The sequence below is a fragment of the Sander vitreus genome, chromosome 5 (genome assembly GCF_031162955.1).
Source record: "Sander vitreus isolate 19-12246 chromosome 5, sanVit1, whole genome shotgun sequence".
In the NCBI taxonomy this organism is placed as follows: domain Eukaryota; kingdom Metazoa; phylum Chordata; class Actinopteri; order Perciformes; family Percidae; genus Sander; species Sander vitreus.
Window position 1 is genome coordinate 1502745 of NC_135859.1, and position 24775 is coordinate 1527519.

Genomic DNA, 24775 nt, shown 5'->3' on the forward strand with positions numbered 1-24775 from the left:
TTTTAAGGTGAAAGGAATGCAATCTTTCCACCAACCACATTTACGGGGTAAGAGGTCCTTGGACATTTAGACGGCAAACAGTACAACGGTGGCACATGTTGTTTCAGGTACCAGTGAGACCTAAAACAATTGAGGAGTCCATTGGTGGTACAGTATAAATGGTGCACTCATTGACCAGGATGTGATATTCAAAGGTTTTTTGAAAATGTAAATATCAGAAAAATGTTGATCAATGTTTTCCAAAGCCCCAGATGACGTACTCAAATATCTTGTTTTGTCCACAACTCAGACATTCAGGTTACTGTTATAGAGGATTAAAGAAACTAGAAAATATTAGCATTTAAGAAGCTGGAAATAAGAGAATTCTAACTTTTTTTACATAAAAAATGACTCAAACTAATTATTCGATTACCAAAATAGTTTGTGATTAATTTAACATTAATTTGACAACAAATAGATTCATCGTTGCCGCTCTACATTACTGCTAAGAAACATGATCATAAAACTGAAAACATGTTGTCTTTGGAGAGTTTTAATAAATAATCTCGACATCCAATGGTAAATTGTTTTCACATACAATGAAGACATTAGAGGTGAAAATTAGACAACTATCTCCCAATAGAATAATAAAATGTGCATCTTTATTTAAACAGGTTGTGGCCCTGCAGCCAGCAACATTCAATACACGGAGACTTCCCAAACAGGTCACAGAGCTGAGCCTGTCTATCTCGCAGGTCCTCTTGCAATATTCTTGTCGGTTTCAGCTGCCTCCTTGAGTGCCTGCATCACCAGAGCGTTCCTCTTCCTCGTCTCTTCCATTCTCTTTGGGTTCGATTCAGGCAGATTCTGATGGGCAGTAAAGCAAAAGCCAGATAAGTGTCATTATTTACTACATTTCACCAAATAAAAAGAAAATGTTGACCTAATTTTTTTGTATTTGATAAATACAATGGTCTAGCAAGCAAAGCGTTACTCTCTTTTGTGAAAAATGAAACAAGAAGACAGATAGGCCTACTTTAGCTGCTTCTGATCTAACGTCGCAGGACTTTATGGTGGCGCAATGATACACCAATTGAAAAAGTAAAGGATAATGTAGATCGAGGCGGTTGTTATATAGAGAATACAACCCAGACAGGGTGATCAGGACTTGAATCAGCCTTTGGGAATATTTATGTCCTCATTCATCTTGTTTCCTTTTTGCACAGCCGCTGCTGACACATCTGTAACGTTAAACATGTTGCAATGTAAGCTAACTAATTAGCGTTGTTGTCCCTACAGCTGTTACTGCGTAGCGATCATAGACCGTATATAACGATGTAGCAATAGACGCTCACCAGATCTGCTGTCATTGCTTGAATTGGAGGACAGAAGCTGATCCACGTTTCCCCACTTTTTGCCACAGCTGATAAATTATCCGGACTTCTTTCAGCAGATTGATAGCTAGATACTGCGGATAGAATGAGCTTTCTCTCCTGGAAGTATGGACATTACTTTTCGCTCGTTGAAATAAAGACAAAAATGTAGTGGTGTGTTGTCAATGATGTGCTGCTGTAAAGAACCTATCCACATCTAAGAGTAGCAATTCAAATCTTATGAAGCACCTGTTGAAGCAACACACTTCGACAAAGCTCGTAGTAAAGACCCCCGCCTAGGGCTGGGCGATATATCGATATTATATCAATATCGGGATATGAGACTAGATATCGTCTTAGATTTTGGATATCATAATAACGTAATATGGCATTAGTGTTGTCTATTACTGTTTTTCAAGGCTGCATTACAGTAAAGTGATGTACTTTTCTAAACTTACCAGATTGTTCTAGCTGTTCTATTATTTGCCTTTTTCCCACTTAGACATTATGTCCACATTACTAATGATTATTTATCTAAAATCTAAGTGTGAAGATATTTTGTTAAAGCACCAATTGTCAACCCTAGAATATCGCCACAATATCGATAGAGGTATTTGGTCAAGAATATCGTGATATCTGATTTTCTCCATATCGCCCAGCCCTACCCCCGCCCTACGGATGCTGAAGGCGCCACTCCATGCAAACAACCACAGCTAGATTTTACACGGACTGCAGTGCAGCCGATAAGCCAGTCAGAGCTGAATACATTGATTGCTGGGTATGTTGTCGATGACATGCATCCTCTGTCAACTGTTGATTACAATAAATAGGTCTAAAAATTATGTTTATTGTGCTTGACTGTTCAGTACTGTTCATATTTACATTTAAAAAGCAGACATAAAAGTAACTTAAAAGTTACTTTCCATAGTAACTAATTACTTTTGATATGTATATAGTAATTGGTAAAGTAATTCAATTACTTTTAAAAGAAGTAACTAGTAACTGTAACTAATTACTAATTTTCAGTAACTTGCCCAACACTGGTGACATGACAGTGTCATGTCACTCTTATGTAGATACCTTCAAGTAAAGTGGTACCAAATTTTCTTTCCTGGCACCCTTATACATAGCTGTAACTAAACGATAGTTGCCATGGTAATCAACGTCCTTATCAGTATTTGAACGCTTTATTCTTGGTTTTTTGTTGATGCTTTTTTAGGATTAGTTATTAGTTAGGACTGTGTTATATAGTATACTGTTTATTTATATAGTATTTTGTTGCATAACAATAATAATAGTAAGAAAAGTCAAACTAAGAGTAGTGCAAATAACAAGAATCAACAACAACAATGCTATCTTAAATTGATGAATAAAGTCGGTGTATTTGCTCTGTGGCATGTTATCTCGTCAACAATTAATGACACAATACACCTTGATCACTTTGACAGATGCTATATGTATGCTATATTTAAGGTGATGCCTCTTCTCGACGGAAAATGTTTTCCCCTCCATTTAAGATCTATGCTCCACCCTTGCTGCTCGTCATCACTTCTTGCCAGATTGTGCACCAGCTGTATGAAAAATAGGGCACCAAGCTACTTCATTACCCACTTAGTGACAGACTTCCGCGGTTAAAGCAGTGCCTGTAATGGGCCAGTACTTACTACTACTGAGTACTGGCACTTTTGATTTTTTCCCCCGATATGAATACCCTTACTTCTTATTGTTATTAACGATATTATTATTAGGTTGATATTTATCCTAAAATAGACTATATGTCATTATTTATTGGGAACAAACTAACAAATCTATGCAAAAGCAGACATTCAGCACCCCCATATAACCCTTTTATTCTCCAGTTTGACAGTCAGTTATAACGGAAAAAGAACATAAATAAACTACTTTAACGTAGATTTTCTTTAGGTCATTATTCAGTGGTATCTGATCGGTGCATAAACTGCAGTACTTCCCGATACCGATACCAGCGTTTTAGGCAGTATCGGAGCCGGTATCGGAACATCTCTACCAATTGGTATGGTTTTTTTGTTTCATAACCACATTTTTAGACACTACAACCATTTGATTAAGGCTCCTTAGATCGAATCTTCGAATAGTCGACTATTTGCGGTTCATCCCTGCAAGATATAAGTATGAATATGCTGCATACATGCAACATACAGTACTACTTAGCTTGGTTTAGTTTTTTTAAATAGTTTGTCTGTACACTGACTGCTATTCAGCTAAATCACCTTGATGAGCTCTCTCCGTTGCTCTTCTCCTGGAGATATGATAGACCACATCCCATAGCCGAGCCCCACTAGCGCGACCATCCCGCTGACGCTCAGGAAGGTGCGCATGCCGCTCATCCTGGAAGAGGGTAAAGGAAACACAGTATCTGCCTGACATCTGTGTCTAATTCACTGCCGAAAAAATCCCTTACAGCATCATAGTCTGCTTAGATTGGTTTGGTAACGTCGGACTCAACAGCAGTAGTGCACGCTGGGATACGTCTTCTTCTTTCATTTAAAGCGGCCGACAACAACACAAACAAACTAACGTTGAATGTTTATACCGCCACCTGCTGTACCGGAGTGTGTAGAATCACTGCACTAAAGTATGAATAGCTGAGCCACATTACAGTGAAAGCGACTAGCTACCAATGGTGGAGTACTCAGCTTCTTTAGTAGTAATAGTTTAGTTTAGTTTAGTGAAGTAAAGCAGCAAGGCCACAGTGTAAAATGCTCGGACCCAGTATTCCCACTATTCATGTCCTGCTTTTAAAATATCCAGAATTCATCAGCAAAATGTAAGTAACCTGCTATAGTCAAATTCCTTGTTTGTTTACGCAAACCTGGCCAATAAAGCTGATTCTGATTCTGATTCTGAAGATAACTGTGTGCTCTAACTAATATTCTAGCCAACAGATGTACCCTTATTATTATTTTACTCACTATGTCAATCTATCTTGTTAACTTACAGCACTATGTTCTGTCATACTTCAATAACAATATACTAATAGAATATTGCATCAGTAATTACTGCTAGTTTTTAAGGCAGAACAAACATGACAGTGAATCGCCGCCACCCAGTGGGCATTTAGCTACTGTGGCGTGTAGTCTTTTCCTAACGCAGCAGACCAGAGAATCAACCAATGAAGAAGGAGCATTTCGGAGGTTTTCCGCTTTCCCCGAAGTTCTTGACAGATCCGACTTCAGATTGAAAGAATTCAAGATGGCTGCTACAGGTAAGCGTTTAACTTGTGTCCAAACTGTACAAAACACTTTGACGGAAGGAGTTTTTGTTGCTTACCTGACAAACAGATGTATCGTGCCGTTTTACACACGTCAATTGAATAACGTTAAGTCACTGTTGTATTTTTTGGGAAGACACCAGAAGTAATATAGCCAATAAGCTGACGCGGTGGTAAAACCCCCCCAACGTTAGCTGGCTAGGAGTAACGTTAGCGTAAAAGACACACAGAAAAGTAACGTTGAGCTAAATTAGCCTCTGAGTTAGCCAGATAATCGCCTCCTTCTGCACTTAACACGTTAGCCCGCTAGCTCGCACAGTTTCAAGTCAAGCTGAGAGGAATTTACAAACACTTTGATAACTTTGCATCGCTAGCATTTAACGTATATTGCAAAAATGGCACTTTTTACCCACTTCCTACTAACCCACCTTTGTAAGTAGTCGGCTAGGTGGCTTAAATCGTTTAACTAGCTAGTGCACCGAGAGAAACATTGGCCTCCCAAAACATCGCAGGCAAATCCCATGCTAAGCTAAATGGCTAACTTTAGCTAGCATTAGCGTGCGAGAAGTTAGCAAGTTTGCAATTTTGACTGTCAGCGCTTCATTTAATTTTTAATCTAAAGTTCGGCCTGTCACATGCGTGGTAATGTCATTTAGGTGAAGTTACTATTTGTTATGTACACATCTTTGCTGTTTGTGTGTGCCGCTAAGTTACACAGGCGTAGCGTTGACGTAAAGACCGGGTAACGTTAACTTTCTCTCTTGTATCACCAGAAATAATTCGAAAATTGTTTTATTTACATCTACCAAACAAACACAGTATTTCCAATAACGTTTTGAAGTCACTATCTTAAAGTGTCCGGTAGACTCGCGTTAGTGTCTTCTGTTCAGCTGTCAGCATTTTGAGTAGTGTCTGTCATCACCTTCTTACAGAGAGACGAGATGCATTATCTCTTCACCCCCTCCCTCTACCCCATACTCATTTAATCTAATGTTGCTTTTAGTCGCAAGAAACGATAGTATCAAGTAATCGTCTGTGTGCTCTAATTTTTCATCATAACTTGTCTTTATGTGTACATTTTAGCATTTGCATATTATTTATATTAATACAGTGGTAATATTAATGGGGATAACCACTGCAATTGTTTGTCCTGATTCATGCCCTTTTTATATGGATAACATTAGATTTGTACAGTATTGCTTGTTTGCATGTGCATGTTTAGCTGTATGTCTTTTTGTGATGTTTTTGCAATCATTGTACAGTTTCAAGGGGTTTTGAAACAGGCCTTGTAAAGTATGTTTGAAGTTGATTACTTAGCCAAGGCATGTACACCCTCAGCCCATGGTATCGTTATGATATCTAGAACAATCAGACATCAATCAGATCCACTTTGTTTACACAGGAGGTATATTGTGTCCAAACTGAAATATGTCCATGTTGTTGCAGGCTCTGAGTAAAGGGCTAACTCTTGTGGATCCCACTGTGCATGAAGCTCTCCTGAGGTTGTGGTGTCTAAGTGCTCTGTGCCCCAGCTCCTCTTGCCTCTCATCATGTCCTCCACCTCCTCCTACTCTTCCTCGGGGGACACTAGTCCGGAGGATGTACCCCGAGGTGGGGGCACTATCCGAGTCTACCTCCCCAACAAACAGAGGACAGTGGTGAGATGATTGGCTTTATTCCGCTCATTATCAATGATGCAGCAGAAAACACATTTTTACATAAATATGAGTCTGCTGTAACTAAATTACAAGTGATATCTGACTGTTACCATCTTTGAAAAATAATGATGCAAGCACTGTTGGTTTGTAAGTGTAATAACTCACACAAAATGTGACATCTTTCAGAGCATGTTAATGAGTGCTAGTGGACAGTTGGTGTCGGGTTTTGCAGATGGTGCCTGCCACCAATGTTTGACTCATTCCTATCAGATCATAGATGTCTTGTTCATATTCTAAAAAAAATAGTTGTTAAATTGTCCTGTCATGTGCTATATTGTGACGTTATTGATAATGATTGTGCATTGTAGTTAAAATTGTGTGGAGGTGTGCGTTATCCATATCTCTCTACTGTAAAGCAGTAGCCATGTGTCCGAGCTCAGCAAGGCCTGCATGTGTCCACGTTTTATGCTTTAAGGAAAAATAGAATTCATTGTTTTGCAACATTTGCTGTTATAACTTTTTGTATATACAATGAACAGACATACAACACTTTGTACCATATCTGTTTTGTATTACTATGTTAGAAGTGCACATCTAATTGTCACATCTTGTGCGGTAATATCACCATGGAACCAGCAGCTGTGGTTGACTGACATCCCACAGTGTTGTCTAAGAGAGCTTTGTTGTGGTCAGAACAGGAATGTAGCAGTGTTGTTTGGGGGGAAAAGTGATCTCAACACTGGATTGAAGTTCTAGTCTGCTGGAAGTTCTGTCACAACATGGATAATCTGTATGTCAACATTAACTCAATGTGCAGCTGTCATTTCTGCTTATTAGTACTTCCACTATTACCTGTGTATTCCTGTCCAATGAATGCCATTTCAAAGTCACATTTGTTCACCACAGTTTCCTGTTCTCAGGTGAATGTTCGCCAAGGGCAGACTGTGTACGAGAGTCTGGATAAAGCGCTCAAAGTGAGAGGCCTGAGCCAAGACTGCTGTGCTGTATTTCGCCTTCTAGAAGGGTAAGATTGCAGTATTGTCCGCTGAATGTCCTCCCACACCATATAGGGATAATGGGTTGCATTCCTCAACGCCAACATAAAAAAATCAAGAGGCAATGGAAAACAATAGGCATAAGTCTCAGACCTACATATACAATGTAGATCTGGTTTGTTGACATATTTGTGAAATATTAAGACTGAATGCAGAGAATGAGCAAACTCATTCCTTCTCAATTCTTTTTCATTAAAACAATTTATTATGTTTTTAAATGATGGTGTTAAACCGTCAAAATTCTTATTGTTGGTTATTGGTTAATCGGTTAATTAATAACATCCCTCCCTTTATGCTATAAATTTTAAGGAACCGGTGAAATGAAAAATACATTTTCCCAGTTTTAATCCTGTGTCCTTCTGTCAATTGTTCATCTATCTCTTGTTGTATGGCAAATATTTCTCAAAATCTTTTTTTTCCCCCATCAAAATCCCTGTCTTTTCTCCTTCTGTAAAACAGTTTCAATTGTTTGATGCATCAGATAATCAGACACTATCCCCAGGTTTATCATACTTATATGAAGAGCAAACATAGGCGAACAGTAGAAGTGTCACCCCAACTGTCCAACACAGTTTACAGATCGGATTCCTAATTCAACTTTGACCTACTTTTCTTAACGTAGTTGTGTGCACACTGTTTTCTTGTGCAATGAGGGATTATTCACAAATTTTCAGGTGCACTCAAATTCAGTTTTACCTACAAGTAAAGTGGTTTAGATCATCTGAACAAACTGTTTGCATTTTTACAACTTGTCTGATATTCTGACTGCTCGTGTTTCTCAAATCACTACATCATGTGTTTAAACTACATTTCACAATAGAATAAATAATCACATTGTTTTCTCACATCACAAAGAATCTGAAGTTAAACACCATTTCGTTGTGAGAAACACTAAAATGGTGTAAATAGTGGGGCTGGATATTCTTCGTTGAGTAGGTATTCGATTTTCAATTTTGGGTTTCGAATATTCGTTTTTGGTTTTTTTTGCTTCAATACTGTTAAAGTTGAGACAGATTCAACTTTTGGAGAAATGCAACCCAACGTCACGCTGCGGTGGCGAGTCATGTAACCGGCGATCAGACTTGGCAGTGTGAGAGTCCTGTACAGTAAACGGGAAACATCACTGCCTCTCTCTCTGCCACGAGAATGTTTTAAAACACCAAATGCAAGCACTGAACTGCCCGCGAGTTTGTGTAACAAGTTGCTTTCAAGTGCAGTTGGAAATGTGGAGATCTATAAAAACGACTTGACGGAAAACAATAATTGTAAAATATAAAGTCTACTTGTGCAACATGAAAATTAAAATAACAGGACGTCACACAAATGAGCCATTTAAGTGATACTCACTGCTGCACAACCCTGCGCTGATAACTATTGGGGGTTCTGAACATGCTGATCATCCCCCCCCACACCCCCATGGCCGTCAGCAAAACTGATAATATATAAACACTTTCTTTTTCATTAGTTATTCACTTTTTTTAATGTATTTTCCTCTCCAGTCGTAAGAGACTGACGGATTGGGACACAGACATCACTCCGCTGGTTGGAGAGGAGCTTTTAGTCGAGGTCCTGGATGATATTCCCCTCACCATGCACAACTTTGTAAGTAGCTGACAAACACCATTACATGTTTATGGCTTATCTGAAATACCATTTTATAGTTACAACCTCTTGGGAACTGGCTTGATTGGCATTCCACCTGATATTTGTGTTTGTTAAACATTGCTGGTGTAAAAGTGAATGTTGTGATCTCTTTATCTGTGCAGGTACGGAAAACCTTCTTCAAGCTGGCTTACTGTGATTTTTGCCACAAGTTTCTTTTTAATGGCTTCAGATGTCAGACATGCGGCTACAAATTTCACCAGCACTGCAGTAGCAAAGTCCCTACTGTGTGTGTGGACATGGATACAGTGAGCAAACGGTAAGTTGAAGAAGTGTTATCATGCAGTGATTCTCTTCATTTTATTAGTTGCTGTACTTGTATACGGGCCCCATGTGCTTTTATGATGCCCACATAAGAGAGATATTTTCCAGTTTGCCACTACCGGGCTTTCAGTTTTTCTTGACATTTATCTGATGAAAATTAAACAAATTGCAACTGATTAAAAAGGTGGAGGGAAAAAACTCAACTCAAAGTCCACATACAAGCTTTTTCAGGAGCTTTAAACCACATTGCACTTCTCCAACGGAAAGTTTAGGACCAGACAAAGAATAAAGACAAGACAACTGTGCGCTCTGCAAAGATCAAACATTGTTGGTGCTGACAGTGCTCCAATAATAAGAGTTTGGATGATAAACCAAGAGAAATGTGCGGCCATTATCCAATGACAAGGATCCACAGATGAACATAATGGCGTAAAAAAAAAAAAAGTGTGTTGAATGTATTTTGTCATATTGTTGGTGAAAGAAATAAACACCAACCACTGAATTGCTAAGTTGGTGTGCTCATCAGATCTTATTTTTTTTTCTGTTTTGGTTATTTGGTTTTATTTTAAATGCAGGGAGCCCAGGTAAAAAAAAAAAAAAAAAGCATAGTTCACAAATAACCGATAAGATGAAAAAAACTTTATTTATTCTGAGGACAATAAGGTTAACCGTATAGATCATAAAAATATAAACAGGTTGCCGGTAGGGATTAATCTTGGTGGGTTGCATATAGATATGTAATAACTAGGGCTGTCAAAATAACCCTTTAATTTAGATTAATTATTCTGAGAAAAAATAAGGCGTTAAAAAAATTAACGCAGATTAATCCATTCCATATTGACGTTTGCATACAGACGAAAATCTGGTGCCACTGATATGTCTGCGCTTCTCTCTGCTGCTCCGAAACAGATGTTACAGGAAACCCAAACACCGCTGCATGTGACGCTAGTTAACACTATACTCAACAGCAGCTAACGTTAGCCTACCGCTAGCTAGTTAACACTATACTCAACGGCAGCTAATGTTAGCCTACCGCTAGCTAGTTAACACTATACTCAACGGCAGCTAACGTTAGCCTACCGCTAGCTAGTTAACACTATACTCAACAGCAGCTAACGTTAGCCTACCGCTAGCTAGTAGCTGGATTAAACACGGTTACAATGCTGACAGCTAACACTAAACGGTGTAAAGTGTGACTGGCACCGTTAATTATGTATGCGATTATGTATGCGATTAATTAATCACTGAGTATGTAATTAATTAGATACAATTTTTTAATCGATTGACAGCCCTAGTAATAACCAAAGCCTCTCCAACTTTAAGTCCTTAAATGAGTGTTCCTTTGGCTGACACCTTGTTTGATTATGTCTCTTTGGTATTGTCCTATCCCTTCTATGTTTTGTCCAGGTGTGATCCTAATCCCTGCACAGATGAGTACCCAAGGATACTTGTGCCAGAAAATTCCCCATCACAGAGCAATCTAGCCTTAACCCCAGAGCCTGCTGGGTAAGCTCATATACTTCACAAATTATATTTAAAGGACAGTATAGTCTTAATGGTCTTTCACACTTCCGCATGGTAATTCGCCGCCTCCAGTCATTTCAGTGAGAGGAAGGCAGCAGAGGGGAAGCAGTTTTCATCCAACAGCATGGGTATGAAGCGGTTGCCGTCAACATGAATGCCACCCAGAGTTTACCTTGCAGAACTTCTGACTTTAACCGCTGGGCGGCACAAACCACTTTTAAAAAAACGCTCCTGCAGTTAGGTGGTTGTCAAGGCGGTTGCCGCGCGGCGGTGTGAAACCATCTTTAGTCTGTGAAACTGATATGTAAATATAAATGGTGACTATTTCAATTGATTACTCAGGATGGACCTCCTGTCCCCGACCTCTGCCTTCCGTTTCCCCATGCCGGGTGGAGATGGCCAGTCTCTACAGAGACATCGCTCCACCTCCACTCCCAATGTCCATATGGTCAGCACAGTGGGCCCTGCTGGTACCAGCATTATAGAGGTCGGTGTTGGCTGCTTGGTCCATGTTTTAATTGGTTGTTATTGTTACGAGGATCTGATTGTATTTACTGTATGTACCTGTTCAATGTATAACAAATGAATAGGCAAACGGTGTTAACGTATAGTGCATCAGAAACATCCATGACCAGCTTTTTACTGCTGCTTAGCCTTTTTGATACACTTTTCAATACATCACCACAAGTTGTACACCTAGTTATGCGGCTTGAACATTTCGGTACTTATGAAGTAGGAAAACCACTGACCCCTTTTAATTACCTGTGTATCAAATTATCAATTGTAAATTTATAATGTTGGGTCTCTCCTCCTTTTTTAATTGTCCTTGTTTGTGCTTTTTAGGAAGCACTAAAGTTCAGCAACCCAATGGGTACGTGATTTGTTTCTTTTTTTTCTTCTCCGTTTCAGAATTTGTATTCATTTTTAATTTTACATGTGGAATTATTCTCCTTTTTAAAGTACTCTCTTGTCCTGCCTTCTCATTCCTGCAGGACCTGAGCCCTCACCAAAGCCCTCCACTAGCCCGCCTACTACTCTGGGCTCTCCCGGGAGGAGACCACCCAAGTCTCCCTCAGAGCACAAGGAGCGCAAGCCCTCCTTGTCCGACGACAAAAAGAAAGTGGTATGTATGTCTATGACCTCATTCACAGGTCACTGGTTATCTTCAGACAGGTGCATAAAGAGTTAGTAGTGACTGCAAAACCCTTGAAGGTCTGTTCACAAATTGGTGGTGATGGCGCAGTGGATATGACACATGCCTTTGGTGGGGGAGATCTGGGTTTGATTCCCACTGTGATACATCAACCAATGTGTCCCTGAGCAAGACACTTAACCTATAGTAGCTCCAGAGGCATGCAGCCTCTGACATATATAGCAATTGTAAGTCGCTTTGGATAAATTGGATCAATGTGTAAACAAATTGGTTGTGAAGGGATTTATTCAGAGTGTAAGTTAGCAGTTCAAAACACTCAATCTATGATATTTCAGCACCGAGGGGGCTACAGAGACTCAAGTTACTACTGGGAGGTCCACTCTCGAGAAGTCACCATTCAGAAGAGAATAGGTGCTGGCTCCTTTGGAACAGTCTTCAAGGGCAAATGGCACGGAGACGTGGCAATCAAGATCCTTAAAGTCACTGAGCCAACGCCTGAACAGTTGCAGGCCTTCAAAAATGAAATGCAGGTCTTACGGTAAGAAGTGGTTTCTACGTTTTACATAAGTCTTTCTTATTTGAAAAAGGGCACTGACAGCTTCAGCATTTTGTTTTCTAATCGGGAAAATGTATCCACACTATTCATCCATAGGCCTTCACTGACGAAACCTTTTATCAGTAAAAATCAGTTTAAACAAGACTAGGTTGAAACCTAGTTTATGGCTGGACTGTGTATGGTCAACAGTGTTGTGTTGGTTACTGAAAAAAAGTAATTAGTTCAGATATTGGAAAGAGTATTAGAATATTGTACTCAAGTAAGTACTTACTAGCAAAAATGTACTGAAAGGTGCTGTACTCAAGATACTCAACACAATTCAGTCTGGCACGTTTAATCAGATGTAAACATTGAATTATGTAGATCGGCACCATTGTCACCGATACCCAATCCAGCTGTTTCAGTCAGTATTGTCCCGATATCGGTATCAGATTGGCGCATCCCCATTGGTAATGTGCCTATAGCTTTCATGTCAGTGGGCTACTGTTATACGCCAGGATCATGCATTCAGTCTGTCCATCTGTCTGCAGCTAATCTTCATACTACTGGACCCATAAACCTTAATGTTTTTTGTGCACATTTATGACCGTATGCTCAAGGACTCTTGTGGTTGTGGTGGTCATTTAAAACATTCAACTTTTCACTGTAAGGCTGCAACTAGTCATGAATCATGTATTCTGAGCTGTGGCTGTTAACTCCTGGTTCAACAGAGAATGTTACTTTGCATCTATTTTCACACACTTCATTGGTGACCAACAATGCTCTTGGGCAGTTCCAAAGTGAATCCCCAACATGGCGACGTATGCAGTCTCAGTGAAATTACCACAAATTTGAGAACAAAATTGTCTATCAAGCTAAAGTACAGTCTGTTTTTGCAAAATCGTCAGTGTCTTATTTCCACTCTGTCCTCGTGACGTTTTGCAGCATGTACCGGCAATTTTAAGGACTGTTTGAGTCTATTCAATTTAAAGAACTCATCGCTCACTCACTCAGGGATAGACTTCGAGTTTATAGGTCTGGCCCCGCTTTGCTGCAGCCCAACCAAAGAAATAGGCTTTTAACCAATTTAGTGGGACATTATAATAACTCTAAGGCTACCACTTTGACCAACACCGGTTCATTTTGTTTCTGCATTTACATTTTCTAAAGATTCAATTACTTTACCTTAATCTTAATCTCATCATGGATGAGACAATGGAATTAGATGAGACAATGGCATTTCTGACTCTTATTTCTGTTCTCTGCAGGAAGACCCGCCACGTCAACATCCTGCTGTTCATGGGCTATATGACTAAGCCCAACTTTGCCATCATCACACAGTGGTGTGAAGGCAGCAGCCTGTACCGCCATCTGCATGTCACAGAAACCAAGTTTGACACTATGCGTCGCATTGATGTGGCCAGACAAACCGCACAGGGCATGGAGTAAGACTTAACTGCTAGATTCCATTTCATTATTACCACTTACTCACTGCAAATGCTGTTTAACTTGTTTCAGCTATGAAGTGAAAAGTGTGATTTGATAGTATCAGACAAAGTGCAGGAGGCACTCTTGCAGTAATGCTAAGGGTAAAGACTGTAGGAGAGTCTCTGAGAAAGCTAATGGCTTGACACATAATATTGTGCAGGAGTCAAGTCTTGTCTAAATTTGGTGCTCTTCCTCTCCCCTTACATAGATGAAATCAGTGATTTAGATTTTTTTTCTTTTCAGTTATCTTCATGCAAAGAACATAATTCATCGAGATCTGAAATCAAACAGTATCCTTTAATAGTCCAATGGTATCTTTTAACAATGTAGCTATGTAGGTTTGTGTGCTTATATCACTGTAGACTCAACCAATAACCACAATGTCGAATTTGCACATGTTCTGTAGCCAGCAAAGGTTTAACCACAAATGTTTTGAAATGAAGCAATGGCTTGAATGCAGCTCTAAGAGTGTTGGAGGCTGTTAGCATCCGTGTGGGTGAACAGTATAAAACTTGTTGCATTGCAGCAGGACAGTGATGCTAAACCTACAGAACAGGCAACCATGACCTTTTTGAATGTGAAATCAACATGTAAAATCTGTTGAGGTTTTGTTGTTCAAATTGATGCTGACTGCCTTTTGGGCAGTAAAAATCACTTCCATTGTGTTCTATGGGTAGTTTACATGTTTATGCCAGATGTTTGTAACATTTCCTGAGCTCTGCTGCTAGATATTTTTCTCCATGAGGGCTGGACTGTTAAGATTGGTGACTTTGGCTTGGCCACCGTGAAGTCTCGGTGGAGCGGCTCTCAACAGGTAGAACAGCCCAGTGGATCCATTCTGTGGATGGTAAGCCTCTCTTTTACTGTATATGATTACTTTGATTTCATAAAGAGACATCCAATGAATAGACTGTAGTAATTACAAAACTATGGACATCAAGGAATACATTTTCTATATCCTTAGACAACCAATCATTTAGAGTAGAAAACGTTGAACTCAACTTAAATGTTAACAGGAAGCTTATGCCAGATTAGCCAGACTCACTAAATATTCTGCAGCTGTTTACCTGTTTAAAGGATTTTTTAAGTTCTTTCATAACAGAATATAGCTTCCTTCATCAGCCAGCCATACTCGGCCACCGAAATTGTGTTAAATATTTAACTTATTTTATTTGGATAGAGCAACTTCAGTATTAGTAAGGCTGCTCTTTGTCTTGTTCTACGAATATTCAATCAAACTTTTACATCTAATGTGGCAGGGTTGGCTTAGTGGGTAGAGCAGGCGCACATATACTGAGAGGTTTATGCCTCGACGCAGAGGTCCAGGGTTTGAATCGACTTGTGACGATTTCCTGCATGTCTTCCCCCTCTCTCCCCTTTCTCACCTAGCTGTCATATCGAATAAAGGCAGAAAATCCCCAAAAATAATCTTAAAAAATAACTTTGACATCAAATATATTTTGTTTTGCCACATTGTTAGATGTGGCATACGATTTCATTGGCTCAGTTAAATTTTCACATTAACAGGGACTGAATATAACGATAGCCATTTTATATCACAAGAACCTGTTTGTTTTGGGCTTTTTACTTTATTTTATGGCCCTACACAATGTACCACACATTATGTCATCCTGTGATGGCATAATAATAGACTAAAACATCACAGTAACTCAATAAGAATATGATATACAACACGTAAAGCCAGTTCTCTATGTACATTTGGTGATCTAATTGGATTGTGATACACTTTACTGCATACATTTTCAGGGAAATGTGAAAGCGAGTTCTGTTAGCATAGATTTGTAATATTTAAGATATAACAAGTTATAATGACATTTTTGCAGGTCATTTCACAAATTACGTGCTTAGTGTGTCTTTTTCCTATTTTTTACTGAGGCTCCTGAGGTAATCCGAATGCAGGACAGCAACCCATATACGTTCCAGTCTGACGTATACGGCTACGGAGTAGTGCTGTATGAGCTGATGTCAGGGACCCTGCCTTACTCCATTATCAACAACAGAGACCAGGTAACAGGACACTACTGCTCTTTGAGTTTACACAACACTGACATAGTCTAAAACACAGTATCTGATCATCTTTCAGAAAATGTTGCCAAACATAATGAAGTGCCTGCACTTTTACCTTCTCTGGTGTTTATACCAGTTGAGAACACACTTTACTTTCCAATCATGCGGTACAGCTGTCATCAAATCCTTTTGTGTTAACATGGTGCGTAGAGATAAAGTACGAAATGCTCAGGATGGCATCTTCATTTCTGCGCTGATGCTTATAGATAAATTGATATGTACGGTGTTTCCGCTAGAATTCTTTTCATTTTACACACAGTTTAACAACAAAACGCTGAGTGAACATTACTAGCTACATTTTTCATGTTGGTTTTGAGCGGTGCACCCCCACTAACCTGGAAAACAGTTTTAAATCAGTAACGTTACTACAGCGTGTCGGAGGAATCCACACAGAGGGGCAGAGGGGCCGTCACAGCAGGGTGGCTAACGTTAGCTTCTTGTCTCATCTGGGGTCTGATTAAATTGGGGTCTGGGACAGTAAATTCATCACAGTAATATTTTCCAATAAACTGTAGCTGTCATATTTCATGGGTGTGAGTGCGGATTTCATGTTACGGCTTTCGTCGCCGTTAATCACTTATTGAGTGAAGTAGTACTCGCCCTGTTTATTTGGTTGCCATAACTTCGCGAGTGATGAAGTCCTGTCACTGTTCCAGTTGCTCTGCTCAACCTAGGGGGAGAGAGAGCTCACCCATAGGGGGAGAGAGAGCGGATGACAGTTGCTTGAGTTCAGTAGAGCAGACAGCGCTACGAGTTTGACTTTTCATAAACCGCTGAAGGTGCGTGGTGTACAAAGTGGAAACCCTGTTGTGCCTCTGCCCTATTTCTGATACCGTGGCGCTGGAAATTTTACCGTGTCGGACCGCCACTATGCTATCAACATAGAGGAAACACTGCTGTATCTAACATTCGCTCCACTTCCTCCTTGAGCAGGGCCTCTACAAATGTCTCGGAGCATTTAATTACAGGACAAAAGTCATTATTCACTGTGGCACAGGGCTTTTTAGGCACCAGTGTTATGATTGACTTCTTCCACAAAGCTGGGACAATGTGAGTTTTCTTTTGAGCAAAGAAGCTGGCAGTCTGTCTGGGCCTGTGGACTTATTAGTGCACACTGCATACCCTACTGAGAAGATGCTGATTACTAGGTGGATCCACTTTCAGACAGCAGGTGGTATCAATGTCTGGCAGAGACTGCAACACATGTCACATTTTTGAAAGAGGTTTTGTAAATCAAACTTTAAGTAAATCATTCAGCTAATTTTGTGATAAGTTGTTTGTTATTGATTTCACCATGTCCCAGTATTTTAGGGTTTGAAGTTTTGAAATCTCCGTTCCATCGTTTGCCTGTGTTATAGGGGTCGACTGTGCTGTTTTTTCTGGGCCAATTCCGATTATTAGTAGTTAATGAAGCCAATATCTGAAACCGATATGCGTTTACAGTAAAAATGAAAATCTTAGTCAAAATTTAAGTTTTGGAATGTTACAAACACTTTCAACTTAACACACAGTTAACAAATGAATATTTAAAAACTAAAATAGCTTCTGGAAGTTTTGAGTTTATTTTCCTAGTTATCTGGCAACAGGCCTAATGAACCAGCAAATTAATTTATGGTCCTTTGCTAAGGCGTTCAAATTAGCTGTGAGACTCGACTTTATTGTCTGATGCGGATGATGTTCCATCAGCAGGGTGGAAGCTTAAATAAGTTCTTGTTGCACTGGAACCAATGTTATTTAAAGAAACTCCTTTAATGGTCTAGTAAACACAGAAAGCTAACGTTTTCACCACAAAAAAATTTATTATTCGGACAAAATGGATCACAGGATTGGGGTGTTTTTGCCACTTCAGTGTGGTAAAATATATTCTTTTTAACTTCTGAAATTCCTGCAGCCTTACCCTACAGTCACATTAGCTACAAAAGACAGCGACACACACTCGCTTGATGGGCGTTCCTGGGCGTGCCTAGCCTACTCCTGGTGATGCTTCTGTATTGATAGTAGCATGCTATTGCCTAGTATCTGCAAGAGGTCGTCGCTTGTTGTTGGCAAACGGCCACTCCCATTGAAAATGAATGGCAGCCTTCACTCTTTCTCTGTCTTTTGTAGCTAATGTGACTGTGGGGTTACCTTCGAAGCTTAGCGCGTCCAACTCAACCAGAGCCTGACCTGCTTCTGCTTGAGGCTGCTGCATGTCAGCAGCGAGGTTGATGAGTGTTGATTAGCTATTACTCATATAACACCTTCACATTCACATTCAGATAGTGTTGTGGGCGGGACATTAGGTGTGACTCAGTGGTGAGTGAAACCGGAGCAGAGGGAGAGACACAGAGCTGTGGCAGAGCCAAAGTACTGCACTTCCTAATTAATTTACATTTTTTTTGTGATTTTTCTGATACAGATAATCTGCAAATTGTCGAATATTTGAATATTCTTTTTTTCTTTTCTTTTTTTTTTAAGTTGCATGCAGGCTGAAATTCACTGTGGTGTTTTGTCAGGATTAAGCCGCTAGTTAAATAACCTTAGGCTAATTTATGCAGTGCTATGTCATCCATCTCAGCCAAGAACAGAGAAATGTTGAGTTACAAGCGAGCAGTGTGATGTGTGTAGATGTCTGTATGTTATACTGTAGCCTATAGGGCTGTGTATTGGCAAGAATCTGGCGATACAATACGTATCACAATACATGGGTCACGATTCAATATATTGCAATATATTTCGGTACTGTGCGTAAGGTGATATATTGGGATTTTTTAAAGTATAATTTTAGAAAAACTAATATTTAAAAAAAAGACATGATGTGCATAAAAGTCAAAAGAAGTTTACTTTAAGTAAACAATTCAGTACACAGAAAATGACACAAAAAATGTGGTTCACAGGTTCTTAGTGAGCAAATGTTTATATGCTAAAGTAGGCCAAAGTTCAAACTTTGAATATTCGCCGTTGATAAGTACCGAAGCTTCAACCACAAAAAATGGTCTGGTATAGTTGTAGACGTTATTCACCCTAGACCCTACATGAACAGCACTCTCAGATTTCAGCAACAGTTTCCTCTTTGTTTTTTCTCAGATAATCTTTATGGTTGGACGTGGTTACTTGTCTCCAGACCTCAGTAAGCTATCTAGTACCTCGCCCAAGTCAATGAAAAGGCTTATCATTGACTGCCTGAAGTTCAAACGTGATGAGAGGCCCCTGTTTCCACAGGTGAGTAGTGTATAGGTTACCCATGTACCAAAAGGTATCCCATAGAATTAGCACAACCCCAACTCGGCTCAAAAACTATTATTATTATTATTATTATTATTATAAACTGAAGAAGCAGTGATACTCCCTTGTTTCAAGGGGTGTTGGGGGTGCTACAGCACTGGGAGCCACCAAAGTCAGGAATGTTACACAGTGGCTTTAATCTTATGCATTTATGGTGTGAGAAAACCTTTTGGCGTAGTCCGAGCAAGTGTTAAAACTGCTGCTACCTGGAGTTTCATCTGGCATATCTTAAAGTTATGAAATGCAAGGATGAGTGCTCCATACAATCTTACTTCCAAAAGAAGTCCTTACTGTCCATTAAGTTATTTCAAACAACACTGATAATTGCATTTGGTTTTCCTTCTTCAGATCCTGGTAGCCATTGAGCAGGTTCAAGAACTGCTGCCAAAAATTGAGCGAAGTCGCTCCGAGCCATCTCTCCATCGGGCCGTCCATGCGGAGGACCTGAACCCCCTTTTGTTCCACACCACCAGGCTGATGCCCCTCTAAGCTACCAACAGCACGGGACAGAGAGGTCGTCACACTGTCCAAAACCAGACCACAAGCCCCAACTCATTCCCTACCCCCACAGAGCCCTGGAGCTGCCGCACTCAGCGCAAAACTCAGTAACTGCAGAAATAATGGCGACACACTGTTTAGACTGATAGTGAATCTTCTTCTCCTTTGTACACGTGACAAAGATCTGCCCAAGTGAAATAACTGTGTACTGTATCTAGTAGGATGTTAAAATGCCTCTGTTCAGTCTACTTGAGAAAAGTCATCAAACGGTTTGCATTACATACTCTGACCTACTAGGAGGCATTTAAATTGTTTTGAGGAAATGGTAAAAAACAGACATTTTTTGCACATACCCTGCAAAATTGCGTTGCCCATTTTCAGTAGTAAAAAAGTCTTACTCAGACCTTTTAAGAAGCACTGTGATCATAGTCAAAATATTTAAATCAATTCAACAGCCATAATGCTGGATCTGCTGGTTCAGGTCACCTGATCAGCTTACATATTTCAAATGCTCAGTTGTCATGCGTTTCCATTGATGTTGCAATGAACTCCAAAAGAGCACTTGACATGTGAAAGTTGAACAGTTAACTCAGCAGGGCCTTGTAGGCTGTAGTTCAAAATCAAATGGTTTTTTTCTGTTTTGTCTGAGGGGTAAATATATGCATTGTAATTCACTCATTCCTCTGCTGGCTCTTAAAACCGTATGATTGGGAACAACAAACAGTTCATCTGGTTTCACACTACTTTGAATAAAATGAGTTAGTTAATTAATCAGCTAAAAGTTACTTGTAAGATTATTTACCTTACCCCACTGGGGTTTCTTTCAGCTTGTATATAAGTTCTGTCTGAATACAGGATTAAATTGTTAGGACCAACATTTTTGCAGTGTACTGTACATAAAAGGGCATGTCTGATGATTTAATTTGTCATTCTGATATTTAACATTTCTAAGATTCCAAAATACAAGGTTTAACAATTTTCCCAAACATTTTATTTTTTCCAGTTCAGGAACATTACATCAACAACTGCAGATAGAAAATACTATATTAGGATGGATAAGGTTAAGGGCTCTCAATAGTCAGAAAGCATAGTATTGATCAATTCTATGGCAACTACTTTAACTGCAACGTTGAAATCATGTGTAAAATCAGCTCACTGTAATGGTCTGCCCCTAATACACGGTGACATAAACACATTTACACTCGAGTTTTACCAGAATGTCATCATGCTCCAGATTGTAGATGACGGGGCTTTTACATATGGTTTTCTTTTTTTAATGATAATTTGAGCGATTGACAGACCATAGTAAGTTGCATTCTTAATGGTTAGTTGTATTGCTGCTACATATAATGTGTTTTCTGTTTCTGCTTTTTTCTACACCTCAGAGACGAGACATACTGGGACTGAAATGCACCCCCATGGCACATCGCTTTAACAAGTCTTCTGCAGTCTAGTCTTAAAAGTTTATTCTTAATGCTCTCAAACACTGCACCATGGATCAGCCGCAGGTTGATATTTCACACTTATAGGCCCCCACACATACACTTAAACTGGTACTGTCGCTGTTGAGGATGCATCAACACTGTGAGTAACTTGGTTAAATGAGTTATTCCAATTTTGACGCATTGTTGGAGATGTGAGAAGTGTAGCCTTCTGTGCTTTGGGATAGAAAGTTGTCAGTGACTATGTTAACATGCACATAATATTCTGGTTTATGCCCTTCTTCTGAAAAAGACGATACTCCGACTAAGCTGTTTACATGGCTAAAGAAAGTGAAAATTCCACTAATATTCCCGTTTACATGTAGCCGTGCAAAATTTACCATTTTCTATTACCATATTTACTATTTAGTTTACCAGCGGTGGAGGACTTGTTGGACCGTGTGAACACAGCGTCCCTCTTTCGTTCCTTCAACCAGCTTCTTGAAAAGGTCGCCGTAGCGATGTGTGCGCATATCCCAAAACCTGTTGATATCCAAGTCTTTGATAATGTTTAGAAGTAGCTGTGTTTCTCCTTATCAGGTCTGTAGCCATGAAAACTGTTGGCTGGTTGGTTTGTGTACAGTAACCATAGCAACGCACAGAGCTGACCATAAGCCGTAAACAGACAAGAGGCTGTAAACTGGGGTAAAAACCCTGAATGAGACGCATATTCTGAATGCGCTGTATATCTCTGTACATGTCTAAAGAATGCCTCTAAAACCAGAATAATACCGGAATATCCCACGTCTTAATCGGAAAATGCTAGATTCGGAAAAAGGCCTTATTGGGAATACTCAACCAGAATATGCTGGTTACATGACCTGTGTCAAATTTTGAATATTGTCATATTCAGAATAATAGTGGAATATTGTTGTGCATGTAAACGTACTCAATGAGACTGAATGAACAATTAAAAATTCCCCATGTGGATGTGTGTTTCTTGGCCAAGCTTGTCCATCTGCATACTACCGGCCTTTCCCTGCTCACCTCTGGAGAAGAAGGAAACCGGGACTTGTTGATCATGTTGCTCACAGTGTGATCTCTCGGCTAGGTCTATAACTAGTTGTTTTTTTTGTCTCGTGGCTAACGTGGTAAATTGACTCATTGACACACTTTGGTTCATTGCTTAGGATTATTTTGTTCAGGATTGTGTTTAAGGCACCGTTCAAAGCTCAGGTGTATACTGCTTCAGAGTGCAATAATGAATGACCTTTTCACAGATTCAAGTTGGACTCAAGTTGATTTCCTGTTTCAGTGTGTGTGAATGATATCAACTGGCAGGAAGTTAACAAGGGGCCAGGCTGTTGCCTAGCAATGGAATTCCATGGAAAAGGTCTATACTAACTTTAGATGAAACACGTAAAACAAGCTGCCTTGCGTAACATTAGATGTGGTTAAAATAAAGGCTCCAGCTGCATAAAGACCTTCCTAGGTAATGATGGTGGATCTGTAATGGTGTGTGGTGCTTTTTGGCATGGTTGTTGTGTTTTGAGGTCAGTGTTCCTGCTGCACCATGGGCATAGGTTGACATTAAGAAAGCCTCAGGAGCCAGCAGACGTCGCTGTGTTCCTCATTGTTGATGACAAATTATGCCTGTTGACAGTCCTCAATGAAACGTACTGTATAAGGTATGAACAATTCAAAGTTATACTTTTAAATGACACATACAGAACCTTTTTCTTCCCGTTAAACCACAGTTGACAGTTCTGTGCCTCCATACTATCAGCAGGGTAGTGCTTTTAGGTTGAGTACAGGTTCCTGTCACAGTATCATATCTGATAGCCAGTCAGTACGGTCATTCTTTTCCATCAAAACCTCTTCTTGGCCTGACTTGTTGGGTGAAAACTGCTACGGAGTGAAGGAAGAGCAACCTCCCATCAGATGATCTCTTTCAGGATTTAAGCCCATTATAGCCCATACACATTTTACTCTTTATTTTGTTTATTATTTAATAATCTTTTCTACTCAAAGTTTTCTTCATGAATGTTGATCGCCTGCTCTATTCCTTGTAGCAGTGGTTGTTACTTGGAATTGATCAATACAAAGTTCACTGCTCTCTGGTGTAATTGGTAATCTTGGAAGTATTGGCTTTATGATACTACTGAGTCATATGGGTTTTAGAGTCACACTTAAGTGTAAATGGACTTGCAGCAGCTGTGAGGGTGATGGTTCAGGTGGTGATTGGTGTTCTGTGAACTGGTCTTGCTTCTCTGGAAATTGTATGTGCAATTCATTAATGAACTGACTGCAGATCAGACATTTAAACCTTGATATTTTAATGTTATGAAAATAAGGGCTGGGTACCCTTACGCTTCTTACTCATTCCAGTTGTATCGGTCGATCGTGGTCGGGGGTGAACCAGGGTTTGGAAAGACTTTGTGTCTGTCTTTCTCTTATTTATTGATGTCTTTGCAGATGTTCTCGTCTGCGGCCGCGGCTCTTTGAAGTGGATTCAATGTTTACAGAGAGATGTCACTCTTTGCAACATTCACGTCATCGCGCTCTCTAACAAGAATGTTATTTTGGCACGGTACGGTCTCATCCAAATGACTTTTATTCTGATCCTGCAGGGGCATTTGTAGCGGTTCGTCTTAAACATCTCTAGCACAAACTAGGTATAAAACTTTCTAGCAATATTTTGTTCATAGGGTTTCACTACGATAGCATTTGTTAATGGCAACACTTCAAAATACTGTAAAAGTAACTTGTTATATGGTTGGCCGCATGTTAAACTTGATTCTGTCCTGTGATATTTAAGTTTTGCTTTATTTGAATGGCCTTACGGCTGCTAAATGAAAGAAATCCACCTTTTCTTAATGAGTGGCTTTTTATAACCTTTCAGCAAAAGCACAGACAGAATGTAATTTCCATAATGCAATGTTGGACCAGGTTTCCTGTGAATCGATGTAAGTGCATCGCCTCTCAGAGGGACTTGCTGTAGTGGAGGACTTATTATTTCCCCGTTCAGAAAGGATATTTAATCATTTTGGCTCAGTTTTGTGTTTGTTTGGTGTCTCCCAAAGAGGACTGTGTCAAACTGGTATCTAAAGCAGGGGGGAACAATTGCCACAGTTACTGGAACTCTGTTAAAATGGACCTGAGCGGCTTCATCACACACAAGATACTGTGCTGCTTCTGGAGACTTGCAGGGGCACCGGAGGGGGGAGGGGGGGGGCAGATATAAAACAGCTGTTTGTTTCAGACAAGAAAAGCTGTATCAGAGTTTTTGTTTTCTTCTTTTCATATCTCTAGGTGAATTGCAATACTTGTGTTTATAGTTTCTGAGGTGTCAGGGGTGTTCAGTTTGCAATAAATGGTATATTCTTCTGTGTACAGTTACATTTTTTTAATTACAAAAATTACTGTACTTGTCTCTATTTTTTGTGATGGTTTCAAAAAGAACAATTATTTTAAAGTGTAAAGGAAATCTTAGTATTTTTTTTAGTTTTGTCTTAAAATACTGATGTAGGATTTATTCTTTAAATAAATACATTCATCTGTTA

General features: G+C 39.6%; 2 protein-coding genes across 3 annotated transcripts; one reads left to right on the forward strand and one right to left on the reverse strand.

The window, feature by feature from the left end:
* Positions 1–619: 619 nt before the first annotated feature.
* Positions 620–4772, reverse strand: uqcc3 (ubiquinol-cytochrome c reductase complex assembly factor 3). Of its 2 annotated transcripts, XM_078249990.1 has the most exons (3): positions 4662–4772; positions 3602–3719; positions 620–846 (listed from the first exon to the last, which is right to left on the reverse strand). In XM_078249990.1, the coding sequence occupies exons 2-3, from the start codon at positions 3716–3718 to the stop codon at positions 724–726; spliced, it is 240 nt and encodes a 79-aa protein (XP_078106116.1). In that variant the 5' UTR covers position 3719; positions 4662–4772; the 3' UTR covers positions 620–723. The 2 variants fall into 2 exon arrangements, with proteins under 2 accessions (XP_078106116.1, XP_078106115.1); XM_078249989.1 differs by lacking the exon at positions 4662–4772 and having other exon boundaries at positions 3602–3894.
* On the forward strand, positions 4012–24775 carry araf (A-Raf proto-oncogene, serine/threonine kinase). The gene is made up of 17 exons (XM_078249987.1): positions 4012–4158; positions 4442–4596; positions 6049–6260; positions 7181–7284; positions 8815–8917; positions 9082–9236; positions 10649–10747; positions 11108–11252; positions 11609–11636; positions 11758–11888; positions 12254–12456; positions 13722–13898; positions 14185–14231; positions 14670–14788; positions 15838–15969; positions 19096–19230; positions 19642–24775. Exons 3-17 carry the CDS (start codon positions 6153–6155, stop codon positions 19780–19782), a joined length of 1827 nt encoding a protein of 608 aa, XP_078106113.1. The 5' UTR covers positions 4012–4158; positions 4442–4596; positions 6049–6152; the 3' UTR covers positions 19783–24775.

Excerpts from the sequence above, each read along its gene's own strand:
- uqcc3 (XM_078249990.1), bottom strand. The coding sequence starts at position 3,718 with ATGAGCGGCATGCGCACCTTCCTGAGCGTCAGCGGGATGGTCGCGCTA. Across the intron at positions 847-3,601 it reads AACGGAGAGAGCTCATCAAG|AATCTGCCTGAATCGAACCC; the intron begins GTGATTTAGCTG and ends ACTGCCCATCAG.
- araf (XM_078249987.1), top strand. The coding sequence starts at position 6,153 with ATGTCCTCCACCTCCTCCTACTCTTCCTCGGGGGACACTAGTCCGGAG. Across the intron at positions 8,918-9,081 it reads CCCTCACCATGCACAACTTT|GTACGGAAAACCTTCTTCAA; the intron begins GTAAGTAGCTGA and ends TTATCTGTGCAG. Across the intron at positions 14,232-14,669 it reads TCGAGATCTGAAATCAAACA|ATATTTTTCTCCATGAGGGC; the intron begins GTATCCTTTAAT and ends CTCTGCTGCTAG.